Consider the following 12,852-nt stretch of genomic DNA (forward strand, 5'->3'; position numbering starts at 1 on the left):
TGTCGGAGAATGATCCACAGGGTTGTTTAAAAATTCTATAGGAATTGAAGGGATTTGATTATCTGTCCCGGGTTACCCCGGTGTGAGGAGTTGGAAGTGGGGAAAAAGTGATTGCATTTGTTTTGGAAATGCCTCCTGGGTGTGACCCAGTGCCCGTTCAAAGCCCATGGCAAAAATGATGTAGCCTAGGCTAGATTAAGAATGTGGAGTAATGAGTAGGATTCTGTGCTTTCACAAACAAAAGTGATCGATTTTGATAAATTGCTTTAATTGCCTATCCAAATGAAAACGTGAACATATATTGTATGGAAAATAGATGTACCACGATGCACCATGCTGCCTTATTGACAACATGACCGAGTAGCGCAGTCCTCACTCACCGGTTTTGCCCATTCACTTCACAGGCCATAAACCGGTGCACTCCGACTCGGATTACGAGAACTCAGTAATAGAGCCCTACAGTGGTGGTGTCATAATACTGTAAAACGGTTCTAATAGTTTTTCTTTACCATTTATTTATTTTAGAAACACTTCAAATAAGGGATGTGTTTCGCGTAGGCTTACCCTGGTGTGACGTTTTAAATCTCTCTCGGCCAAGTGAACTTTTAGCAATATATTCAGCTCTATTTACTCTCAGATTCGAAAATGCTAATTAGCATTAAAGTCCCTGCAAGCTCTTGCACGTCATCTCTAGTGGACACCTTTACTAACAGGTATGGTGTCAATTTAAAACTTGCACAGGACAATTCACATAATTGTCAATTTAAAGAAATGTAGTAAATTTATTCATTACTATATTTTAGATAACATTAGATAGTTAATCCAGAGATTCTTACCTTTGCCTCGATTCTGCAGTCTCATGCAGATCATCATGGCATTTGTAGTTATTTTCGATAGCCACATTAGCAGCTAATTAGGGTTTCATTTCGGGGTGTAAATAGAGCCAAATATATTGTCCAAAAGTCAACTTGTCCTAGAGAGATTCACACGTTTATCAAAACGTCACGCCAGGGGAAATCGACATGAAACACAGCACTTATTTTAAGTGTTTCTAAAATCCACTATGAGAACAATGTATGCTGGGAAAACAATTGGAACCATTTCCTTGTATGACCGCTAGGTTTTATGGATAATATGACTCATACTGTGGTACTCTATTGCGCTGGGGCAGCGCTACCCAACTTCGTCATTCAACTCATCAGGGGCTTGATGATTAGTTCACCAGTTTAGTCAGGTGTGCTTGTCTGGGGTTACTATACAAATGTAATAAAAACACATGCAACAACTGTAGTTTACACATTTTCTGTGGAATGGGAGTTGCATAGCCTGGTTGTTAACATGTCATTCCTTACTCCACGCAATGAAGGCAAAATCAAGTCGAGGTGGTCGTCACTAGTTACCACAGCCATAAAGTCATAGACCCCGCCCATTTCTACAATTGTATCTTTTTTTAATGTGATTTTAAACCTAACCTTGCTCCACACTGCTAACCTTATGCTTAACCCTAACCTTAAATTGCTGATTTTTTTTGTTTTCAAATGTAACGGATGTGAAATGGCTAGCTAGTTAGCGGTGGTGCGCGCTAATAGCGTTTCAATCGGGGACATCACTTGCTCTGAGACCTTGAAGTAGTGGTTCCCCTTGCTCTGCAAGGACAGCGGCTTCGCAGCATCATCAGACTGAGCTTGTTGTCATTGCAGGCAATCTCAACGCTGTGCATTACAGGGAAGACATCCTCCTCCCTCAAGTGGTACCCTTCCTGCAGGCTCAACCTGACATGACAATACCACCAGCCATACTGCTCGTTCTGTGTGTGATTTCCTGCAAGACAGGAATGTCCGTGTTCTGCCATGGCCAGCGAAGAGCCCGGATCTCAATCCCATTGAGCACGTCTGGGACCTGTTGGATCGGAGGGTAAGGGCTAGGGCCATTCCCCCCTCAGAAATGTCCGGGAACTTGCAGGTGCCTTGGTGCAAGAGTTTGTTAAGTTTGCTTAAAATAAACACAGAGGACGTTTCTTTTTTTGCTGAGTTTACATGTCGACAAACAGTGGTTTAGGCTGATCTGGGAGAATCCATCCTTCACCGGGAGTCAACTGTATATCATTACTCTATACAATATTAAATCAATATCACGAATGAGCAGCATTAGGTGAAATCTGTTGAGATTGAGTGAGGTTTATTAAGGTAACCTTTTCTGGAATTGTATTTTATGTATCAATAATATCAGACGTTATGAGAGAAATTACTAAACAAATGGCCAGGAATTCCTATTTTGTAATTACGTGAAAACATCAACAGACTTCGATCAGCAGACTTGTGACTATGTACCCTTTGATCACACACCTATTCATTTGGACCCCAAAGTAAGAATGATCCAGATTTGCTTTGCTTTCCTAAGTGTGTTGCCCACATCCTGCCTGTTATTCCCATCTTCTGACAGAACATCTTTATCCTCATTTTCTTTAGTCTTTCAGTTTTTATTACTGTTTTCTTCCATTGTGGACTTTATCCACATGCCTCAGAAGATTTGTTTTATGAGTGAAACTTTTGCCACAGATTGAGCAGCCATGTTGTTTCTCTCCTTTGTGAATCTGTATATGTTCGGCTAGGGTGCCCTTGTTTCTGAAGCTTTTATCGCAGTCCTCACAGCTAAATGGATTCACTCCTGTGTGAGTCCGTATATGAAAGTTTAGGTGACCCTTCTGATTGAAGCTTTTCCCACAGTCACCACAGCTAAATGGTTTTATTCCTGTGTGAGTCAATATGTGCAAGTTCAGGTGACCCTTCTGATTGAAGCTTTTCCCACAGTCACCACAGCTAAATGGTTTCTCTCCTGTGTGAGTCAGTTTATGTCTGGTTAGGAGCCAGTGGCAATTGAATTTTTTCCCACAGTCACCACAACTAAAAGGTTTCTCTCCTGTATGAGTCAGTATGTGCCTCCCTAGGTCTCCCTTCTGACTGAAGCTTTTCCCACAATCACCACAGCTAAATGGTTTCTCTCCAGTGTGAGTCAGTTTATGCCTGGTTAGGTCCTTCTTGATACTGAAGCTTTTGCCACAGTCATGGCAGCTATGAGTTGTTTTAGAACAGGTGCTGTGTTTGGAATGGTGTTTTCTCAATGGTGGACTGGGATCCAATGGTGGACTGGGATCTAATGGTGGACTGGGATCTAATGGTGGGCTACTGTCAAGTCCTACTGGGTCACTGCTTACAGCTGAACTGTGGCTGAAGGCATTGTTTTGATTATCTGGAGGGTCACAGGGAATGTTGAGACCTTTTAAGTGGGTCACAGTAACAAAAAGTTTGGGATCCACTGGTTTAGAGTCTCTCTCTCTGTTTTCCTCAGTCTTAGTTTGGGGAAGAGTCAAGGACTGAAGTGGGTCCTCCTGATCACATTCACTTTTCACACAGGAAGGAGTGAATTTGAACTCTATGATATCAGGCTCAAGACCTTGAAGCTGCTCTTCCTCCTGACTGGTCCTGACTTCCTCCTGTTCCTCTTTAATCTGTTTAGTCTCTGGGTCCTTCTGGCCCAGACTGGGGCTCCACTCCTGCTCACAATGCTGCTGCTCAGGGGAAACCTCCTCTTCAGAGGCAGAGAGCTGCAGGGAGTCTGGAGGGAAGGAGAGGAGGAGCAGAGGTTACCTATACAGCCTGGATACAGAGGTCACCTATACACTCTTTAGACATGCCTGAGTGCACAATAACATTTCACATTTTTAGCTCATGGAAACTCGAAAAGGAACACAAAAAAAACATTGTCTCAAAGCCGTGTGACACAAAAACCTCTTTGTAAATCGGTTTTAAAACAGATAAACAGTAAACCTATCTTTTGTATTTGTAAAGTTATTTTTGGATGATAATTAAGTTGAGGGTTCAAGGTTTACAAAACTGTAATCACAAGTGTTTCTAGATAAAAACGTTTAACACTTAACCAAATCGTCATCCTGAGCTTTATCAAAAGGGACGTTGAATAGATCGGAACATCTTTCAGAGTTCAGATAGAATATTACTCAACAGATTTGTGACACTGCTGTCCAGGGAAAGCATTTGTACATTGGGGTATTTTTTATCCATTCACGGTAAAAGTAATAAAAATACAAATTAAAATTGTTGAAATGGTGACCGCTGAAAGCCTAAACAGTTTATTAAATTTAGTAGAACTATAGCTAATTATCAGTAGATCTACATACGAACCTATTCTACATAGTTGTATCTCTGGTGTGATCCGCAGCAGTCTCCGTAGCCGATCATTCTCCTCCTGGTACTCCACTACCGTTTTCTCAACTGCACCGGAAATCTCCATAGCAGCAGATGCCGTTAAACATTCATTTAAAAACACACAAAACGACTGTAGTTTAGACACTTTCAGTGGACTGAGAGTTGGGTGTTCAGCTAGTATGACTTCTTGACATGGGTTCTCCAGACCACATTCACTTTTCACACAGGAAGGAGTGAATATGGAGTCTTTGGTATCAAGGAGCCCTTGAAGCTGCTCTCCCTCCTGACTGGTCCTGACTTCCTCCTGTTCCTCTTTAATCTGTTTGGTCTCTGGGTCCTTCTGTCCCAGACTGGGGCTCCACTCCTGCTCACAGTGCTGCTGCTCAGGGGGAACCTCCTCTTCAGAGACAGAGAGCTGCAGGGAGTCTGGAGGGAAGGAGAGGAGGAGCAGAGGTCACCTAGCTATAAAGCCTGGATACAGAGGTCACCTAGCTATAAAGCCTGGATACAGAGGTCACCTAGCCTTAAAGCCTGGACACAGAGGTCACCTAGCCTTAAAGCCTGGATACAGAGGTCACCTAGCCATAAAGCCTGGATACAGAGGTCACCTAGCCATAAAGCCTGGATACAGAGGTCACCTAGCTATAAAGCCTGGATACAGAGGTCAACTAGCTATAAAGCCTGGATACAGAGGTCACCTAGCTATAAAGCCTGTATACAGAGGTCACCTAGCTATAAAGCCTGGATACAGAGGTCACCTAGCTATAAAGCCTGGATACAGAGGTCACCTAGCTATAAAGCCTGGATACAGAGGTCACCTAGCCATAAAGCCTGGATACAGAGGTCACCTAGCTATAAAACCTGGATACAGAGGTCACCTAGCTATAAAGCCTGGATACAGAGGTCACCTAGCTATAAAGCCTGGATACAGAGGTCACCTAGCCATAAAGCCTGGATACAGAGGTCACCTACAGCGCATTCGGAAAGTACTCAGATCCCTTTTTCCAATTTTGTTATCTTTCAGCCTTATTCTAAAATTGATTAAGCTTGGCACACCTGTATTTGGAGAGGTTCTCCCATTCTTCTCTGCAGATCCTCTCAAGCTCTGTCAGGTTGGATGGAGAGTGTCACTGCACAGCTATTTTCAGGTCTCTCCAGAGATGTTAGATCGGGTTCAAGTCGGGGCTCTGGCTGAGCCACTCAAGAACATTCAAGTCAGTCCTGCATTGTTTTGGCAGTGTGCTAAGGGTCGTTGTCCTGTTGAAAGGTGAACCTTCACTCCGGTCTGAGGTCCTAAGCGCTCTGGAGCAGGTTTTCATCAAGGATCTCTCTGTACTTTGCTCTGTTCATCTTTCCCTTGATCCTGACTAGTCTCCCAGTTCCTGCAGCTGAAAAACATCCCCACAGCATGATGCTGCCACCAGCATGTTTCACCGTAGGGATGGTGTCAGGTTTCATCCAGACAGTTCATCCAGTTCAATCTTGGTTTCATCAGCCCAGAGAATCTTGTTTCTCATGGTCTGAGAGTCCTTTAGGTGCCTTTTGGCAAACTCCAAGCAGGATGTTATGTACCTTTTACTGAGGTGTGGCTTCCATCTGGCCACTCTACCAAAAATTGGCCTGATTTGTGAAGTTCTGCAGAGATGGTTGACCTTCTGGAAAGTTCTCCCATCTCCACAGAGGAACTCTGGAGCTCTGTCAGAGTGACCATCGGGTTCTTGGTCACCTCCCTGAATTTACCAGAGGTGGACTTCAATCAAGTTGTAGAAACATCTGAAGTGCGATCAATGGAAACAGGATGTACCTGAGCTCAATTTCAAGTCTCATAGCAAAGGGTCTGAATACTTAATGTAAATAAAGTATTTCTGTTTTTATTTTTTAGAAATGTGCAACATTTATAAAAACCTGTTTTTGCTTTGCCATTATGGAGTATTGTGTGTAGATTGATGAGGATATTTTTTTACATTTAATCCATTTTAGAATAAGGCTGTAATGTAACAAAATGTGGAAAAAGTCAGGGGGTCTGAATACTTTCCGAATGCTCTATATATATATATATATATATATATATATATATATATATATACACCTCATAATTAAATAGAACTCTTAAATTATTAACAGAATTGATAGATCTCTATGATCTATATAGCCAAGCAGGTTCCAACCTCCAGCGGCATAACTAAAACAAACTAAAACATATTTTCTGGAACAAGCCATTTCTAAGAGGTCACATGTTCACTCAGTGTGACCTAAACCACTCCGTGTGACCTAAACCACTCTGTGTGACCTAAACCACTCTGTGTGACAGTCAGTGTGACCTAAACCACTCCGTGTGACCTAAACCACTCTGTGTGACAGTCAGTGTGACCTAAACCACTCAGTGTGACCTAAACCACTCCGTGTGACCTAAACCACTCCGTGTGACCTAAACCACTCCGTGTGACCTAAACCACTCCGTGTGACCTAAACCACTCCGTGTGACCTAAACCACTCCGTGTGACCTAAACCACTCCGTGTGACCTAAACCACTCCGTGTGACCTAAACCACTCAGTGTGACCTAAACCACTCAGTGTGACCTAAACCACTCAGTGTGACCTAAACCACTCCGTGTGACCTAAACCACTCCGTGTGACCTAAACCACTCTGTGTAACACTCAGTGTGACCTAAACCACTCAGTGTGACCTAAACCACTCCGTGTGACCTAAACCACTCTGTGTAACACTCAGTGTGACCTAAACCACTCAGTGTGACCTAAACCACTCAGTGTGACCTAAACCACTCCGTGTGACCTAAACCACAAATGCTATCAACTCTATAAAAAACATTTCCCCTGCAATAGGCTCAGAAATCCAGTTGAAAATATTACATATTTGCTCTAGTTAACCCCTCAGACTCAAGTTTGACACAATCGCTATTTTTGCACTTTTTGCCATTGTCAATTGTTTGTTACTGTTGTTTAGTTCTTAACTGTTGAACTGTTGTTTTACTGCCACCAAGTGGTATGTTTTGGTCTTGCACAAAAAAAATACAAGGGAAAAAACGAGTATTTATTTATTTATTTAACCTTTATTTAACCTTTATTTAACTAGGCAAGTCAGTTAAGAACAAGGCCCCAAGACAAGTGATTGCATTTGTTTTGGAATTAGGCTACCTCCCGGGCGTGAGCGAAGTGAAGGCTCTGGCCGACAGCGAAGTCAACTCAAAACAAAAGTGACGTAGGGGCAGGCGGAGCAAAGCGTAATTCAGAGTCTGATGATTTAATGCCAGGGAGCTGCGGTATTTCACAATGGGCCGCCGTGCTATCTGTCTGGCTCTATCCACGGGTTGATGCACCTCCTAAAAATTCCCAACCCACGCGGCGACTCCTATTCGTTTAATTTGATGGTTGGAGAAATTGCTTGAGCCACTCTGAGAATTAGAAAACTATGAAAGCTAACGGATTACTATTCTAAAAACATTGCTGTGCTGACGTGAGCACGTTTTGAACTGTTTTATGGAAAATGGATGCTGCATTGTTGACAATATGACCGAGCGAAGTAGATTACTGTTCTATTTGAGCAGAGCGTAACTCCCTCACCGGCTTCGATCGCCTGGTCACGCAACCGGAACAGCGTAATCGAATCCCCTCATTAATACGACACCAGTGCCTTCCATTTGGCAAGTAAAAGTTGGTTGAAAATGTACCACGCTTTGCAAGAACAGATGACATTATTGTACACTACCGACCAAAAGTTTTTGAACAATCTCAAATCTCAAATATATTTTGATTTGTTTAACCCTTTTTTGGGGGTTACTGCATGATTCCATATGTGTTTTTGTACCCTCGCATATTGACTCGGTACCGGTACTCCTGTATAAAGCCTCGTTATTGATATTTTGTGTTACTTTTTATTATTTTTTACATTCGTTTGTTGGTAAATATTTTCTTAACTCTTCTTGAACTGCACTGTTGGTTAAGGCCTTGTATGTAAGCCTTTCATGGTGAGGTCTACACTTGTATTTGGGGCATGTGACAAATAAAGTTTGATTTGACCTATATACAGCCTGAAACGTATGACATGTTGAATAAAATAAAATTAGAATTTACTTTACCGGTTGTCCATGGTTTTGAGCTTGTGCCAGGTGAAATTTCAACTTCAGTACCAGCGTTCTTATATAAAACATGTAATAATAATAAATTGGATGAACAATACTTTCCTATTGATATTTTGTCTCAAATTTCAACCATCTGAAAGACCAACAACATAGACAACCGGTAAAGTAAGTTCAAATGTAATTTATTCAACACTCTGGCTTGTAAGGAACCTTTACATGATTTTGCAGTCAATAGTTTCAGGCTGTATATGGAAATGAATAGTGTATTACAACGTGATTAATCAGACTAACCCCTAGGCTACCTGCCACCATAATGGTAATCACTGTTAGCCTAAACAGTTAGCCAGCAGATCCGACCGCTTGCTTACAGCTGCACTAGGGTCCGACAGCACTCATGTGTAGATTAAGACACCACGGAGCTGGCGCGAGATATGGATAGGAAACGTACAATCCAGGGATGAGAAATAATGTAATTAATTTAGTGTTAAATAACACTAATAGGTGAGAACAATATTTTTTGTGAACAAATGTTTAATTTTGACGTTATAATAAGTTGGTAGCAACATGGAAAATTGTGGTGGAAATCTGTTGCAGCTCAAGTCGACTACAAAATCCACAATGCAATGCTCTATGGGCTGGCTAGCTAGCAAACGTAGCTACACACAATAATACCAAAGACAATATCAGCATGTGAAGTAGCTAGTTAGCTGTAAAATCACCTAGAGTCTACAACCTCGCCGTTTTCAACCTGCAGATTGATGTGCCTCACTGAGTGAAGTCTAACATTCTCAACGGCAGAGATACTTTTTGACGAGATGGGAAACGTTGCCCATGCTACGTCAATCGACCGCGCTGTGCATTCTGGGTGATTCTGGGACAAGGAGCGCTCTCCTTCAAGGAGTGAATGGGAGTCTATAGGGCAGTGGTGGAAAAAGTACTTGATTGTCATACTAGTGTAAAAGTATAGATACCTTAATAGAAAGTTACTCAAGTAAAAGTGAAAGTCACCCAGTAAAATACTACTTGATTAAATGTAAAAGTATTTGGTTTTAAATATACTTAAGTATCAAAAGTAAATGTATTTGCTAAAATATACTTATAAAAGTATAAATTATTTCAAATTCCTCATATTAAGCAAATCAGACAGCACCATTTTCTTGTTTTTAAAATGTAGGTATGAATAGCCAGGGGCACACTCCAACACTCAGACATTATTTACAAAAGATGCATTGGTGTTTAGTGAGTCCGCCAGGCCAGAGGCAGTAGGGATGACCACATGTTCTGCTGGGTGGAGCGTTAATACTTTACTTAATTCATGGGATTCCTATCTCCTTTCTATAATATCTCTGGCAACGGCACCATGCAATGCACCCTGGACTAAAAAGGCAGACAAATAGTTAAAATGAGCTGTTCATTTACACAGTTCTATCTCAAAAAAATATGATCAATGGCTCATTCAAGAGAAGACATTGTCCTGAGTTATGACACCGGCCAGTATTGAAATATGACATGTATGAGAGACGTGTATTACTATTAACTTCCAGTGTAGTGAGCGCGACTTTAGCACGGTGCTACATAGTAACGGATGGATATCTGCCTGCTTGATAACTCAGATACACATGGAAACATTAAATGACCCAGGGAATCGATAGAACATCACCCAGAGATGTACAAAATCAATATAACTACCAAAATGGATGAACAGTTCCTTTAATATACACAGGAATGCGGTCTAACCCTAGTGCAGCTGAAAGCAAGCGGGGTCAGATCTGCTGGCTACCCAAAAAGTGTATAAAACAGTAGATATACATACTAACCTATTCTACATAGTTGTATCTCCGGTGTCCTCCGCAGCATTATTCGTAGCCGATCATTCTCCTCCTGGTACTCCACTACCGTTTTCCTCAACTGCCCCGAAAATCTCCAGAACAGCCGCCGTTAAACGCTCATTTAAAAACACACGAAACGCATCTAGTTTATACATTTTCAATCGACAGAGAGATAGCTGGACATTCAGTAGTGATGATACCGGAGCATGCGTTGGAATTGCTAAGTTTATTTCGAAGCACTGTGCGGACGCTTACATTTCTTATCGTGGTTTGGTAGAAGACAAAAAGGCTACACCACAGAGTCTATAAACCCAGAGGCGCAACATTGCTAGACTTCCGGAAATGCTTGCGAAGCAGACCAAGCAGGCCGGGTTAGATAAATCAATGAGAGTTGTTAATTAGTTGTTAATTATCTCGAAATCTAAAGGCACAACCTAGATTCGAGCCAATGTCTTAAGTAGTTGAACATGTTACTACTCATGAAAGTGACAAACTGACACGTTTTCATTTTTGTCAAAAAGTACTTTATACTTTATATATATTATAAATGATAATTATATCGAAGGAGTGCGTTTTACAGTGTGCACATGCGCAGTTCGGCACGAGAGCCCGTTAGACCCAATGACCTGTTTCTACGCATGACTTTAGCTAGCCAAGGTCGCCATGACATCGCCTACAAGCGTGAGCGGGGATTTCTATTAGAGAACAGTTTCTGCCTATCTTCATACTGTCCTGTCTTTGGCTTCACTACGTACGCGCTGTTCAATAATTTGGCTTTTCTAAATTATTTTGACCTGCAGGTGGCACTAGTGTACACTGTTGATCAAAGCCTTGAGTAATGCACCTATTTTCGACACAATTGGTTAGAAATGCTCAATATTTCAGGAAGCGCATGGCCTTCACAAAAAAAGTACGCTCAGTTTCAATCTGCATTGTCGTCTGCTTCTGTTCGTATCAGCGGGTGGTGAGTGCATAAACACTAATGGTGCGCGATTCAGCTGTTACTTCACCAGCATCCGCCCACAATTGCTAATAACCGATCCGCAACCACCGATTTATACGTGATAAAGTAATCTGAGGCCTGCACCCAACCCTAACCTAATATAGCGCTCCAAACCCAATTGGCTACAGTAAAAGTCAATAGAAAGATTTTTTGACAGGGGTGCAGGATTTTTTGTTGTTGCCTGATTTAGATATGTTTCTGCTTTATAATTTATTGTCTATAATTAGACACATATAGCCTCTTTTGTAATTATTATACGTTGCCCTAGAAGACTAAAATAAATTATTGCTCAACAAATAATGTACTAGATTCATAGAATGAATGCGTCAAGCTAAAGTTCTCTGTCATCTTTCGTCGAGCAAAGACTTTTAGGGACTGCGGAGAAATTACAATAACGCAACAATAAAAAAAAACAAACGGGAAAAGATTTTCTATGCAAAATGTCCAAATGACATCAGTTTTACCAGTTGTAAGGAAAAAGAAAGCTGTGAAAACGACCCAACGTGTTTCTGATAAGATTTCAGTTTAGTTTCGCTACATATTTGATGTGGTTGAAATACTGTCAGCTTTTATTATTATTTTATGAGGAAGACAGCACCCTTTTGCCTGCGGGGCTTGATATGAACTTTTTCTGTCCTTTCCCAAAAGCATTATTTGGTGATTGGCTGTGTAGGCTATTTGGCATGTGTACAGTTAAGCCCTAAAGTTTAGGTTTAAGCACTAAAATACTAGCACACAACTCAGACCCCACAAGACATGTCACCAGAGGTTTCTTCACAGTCCCCAAGTCCAGAACAGATGATGGAAGGTGCACAGTACTACATAGAGCCACGACTACATGGAACTCTATTCCACAGTACTACATAGAGCCGTGACTACATGGAACTCTATTCCACAGTACTACATAGAGCCGTGACTACATGGAACTCTATTCCACAGTACTACATAGAGCCACGACTACATGGAACTCTATTCCACAGTACTACATAGAGCCGTGACTACATGGAACTCTATTCCACAGTACTACATAGAGCCATGACTACATGGAACTCTATTCCACAGTACTACATAGAGCCATGACTACATGGAACTCTATTCCACAGTACTACATAGAGCCACGACTACATGGAACTCTATTCCACAGTACTACATAGAGCCACGACTACATGGAACTCTATTCCACAGTACTACATAGAGCCGTGACTACATGGAACTCTATTCCACAGTACTACATAGAGCCGTGACTACATGGAACTCTATTCCACAGTACTACATAGAGCCACGACTACATGGAACTCTATTCCACAGTACTACATAGAGCCGTGACTACATGGAACTCTATTCCACAGTACTACATAGAGCCAGGACTACATGGAACTCTATTCCACAGTACTACATAGAGCCACGACTACATGGAACTCTATTCCACAGTACTACATAGAGCCATGACTACATGGAACTCTATTCCACAGTACTACATAGAGCCACGACTACATGGAACTCTATTCCACAGTACTACATAGAGCCATGACTACATGGAACTCTATTCCACAGTACTACATAGAGCCACGACTACATGGAACTCTATTCCACAGTACTACATAGAGCCACGACTACATGGAACTCTATTCCACAGTACTACATAGAGCCATGACTACATGGAACTCTTCCACAGTACTACATAGAGCCATGACTAC

The 12,852-nt window shown here is 41.7% G+C and overlaps 1 protein-coding gene across 1 annotated transcript; it reads right to left on the minus strand.

Annotated features, from left to right (window-relative positions):
- Positions 1 to 2,260: 2,260 nt before the first annotated feature.
- LOC110531370 (zinc finger protein 37-like) lies at positions 2,261 to 10,474 on the minus strand. The gene is made up of 3 exons (XM_021614560.2): positions 10,141 to 10,474; positions 4,200 to 4,649; positions 2,261 to 3,615 (listed from the first exon to the last, which is right to left on the minus strand). Exons 1-3 carry the CDS (start codon positions 10,178 to 10,180, stop codon positions 2,483 to 2,485), a joined length of 1,623 nt encoding a protein of 540 aa, XP_021470235.2. The 5' UTR covers positions 10,181 to 10,474; the 3' UTR covers positions 2,261 to 2,482.
- Between the last annotated feature and the right edge of the window lie 2,378 nt (positions 10,475 to 12,852).

This window comes from Oncorhynchus mykiss, chromosome 9 (genome assembly GCF_013265735.2).
Source record: "Oncorhynchus mykiss isolate Arlee chromosome 9, USDA_OmykA_1.1, whole genome shotgun sequence".
NCBI classification, from domain to species: Eukaryota; Metazoa; Chordata; class Actinopteri; order Salmoniformes; family Salmonidae; genus Oncorhynchus; species Oncorhynchus mykiss.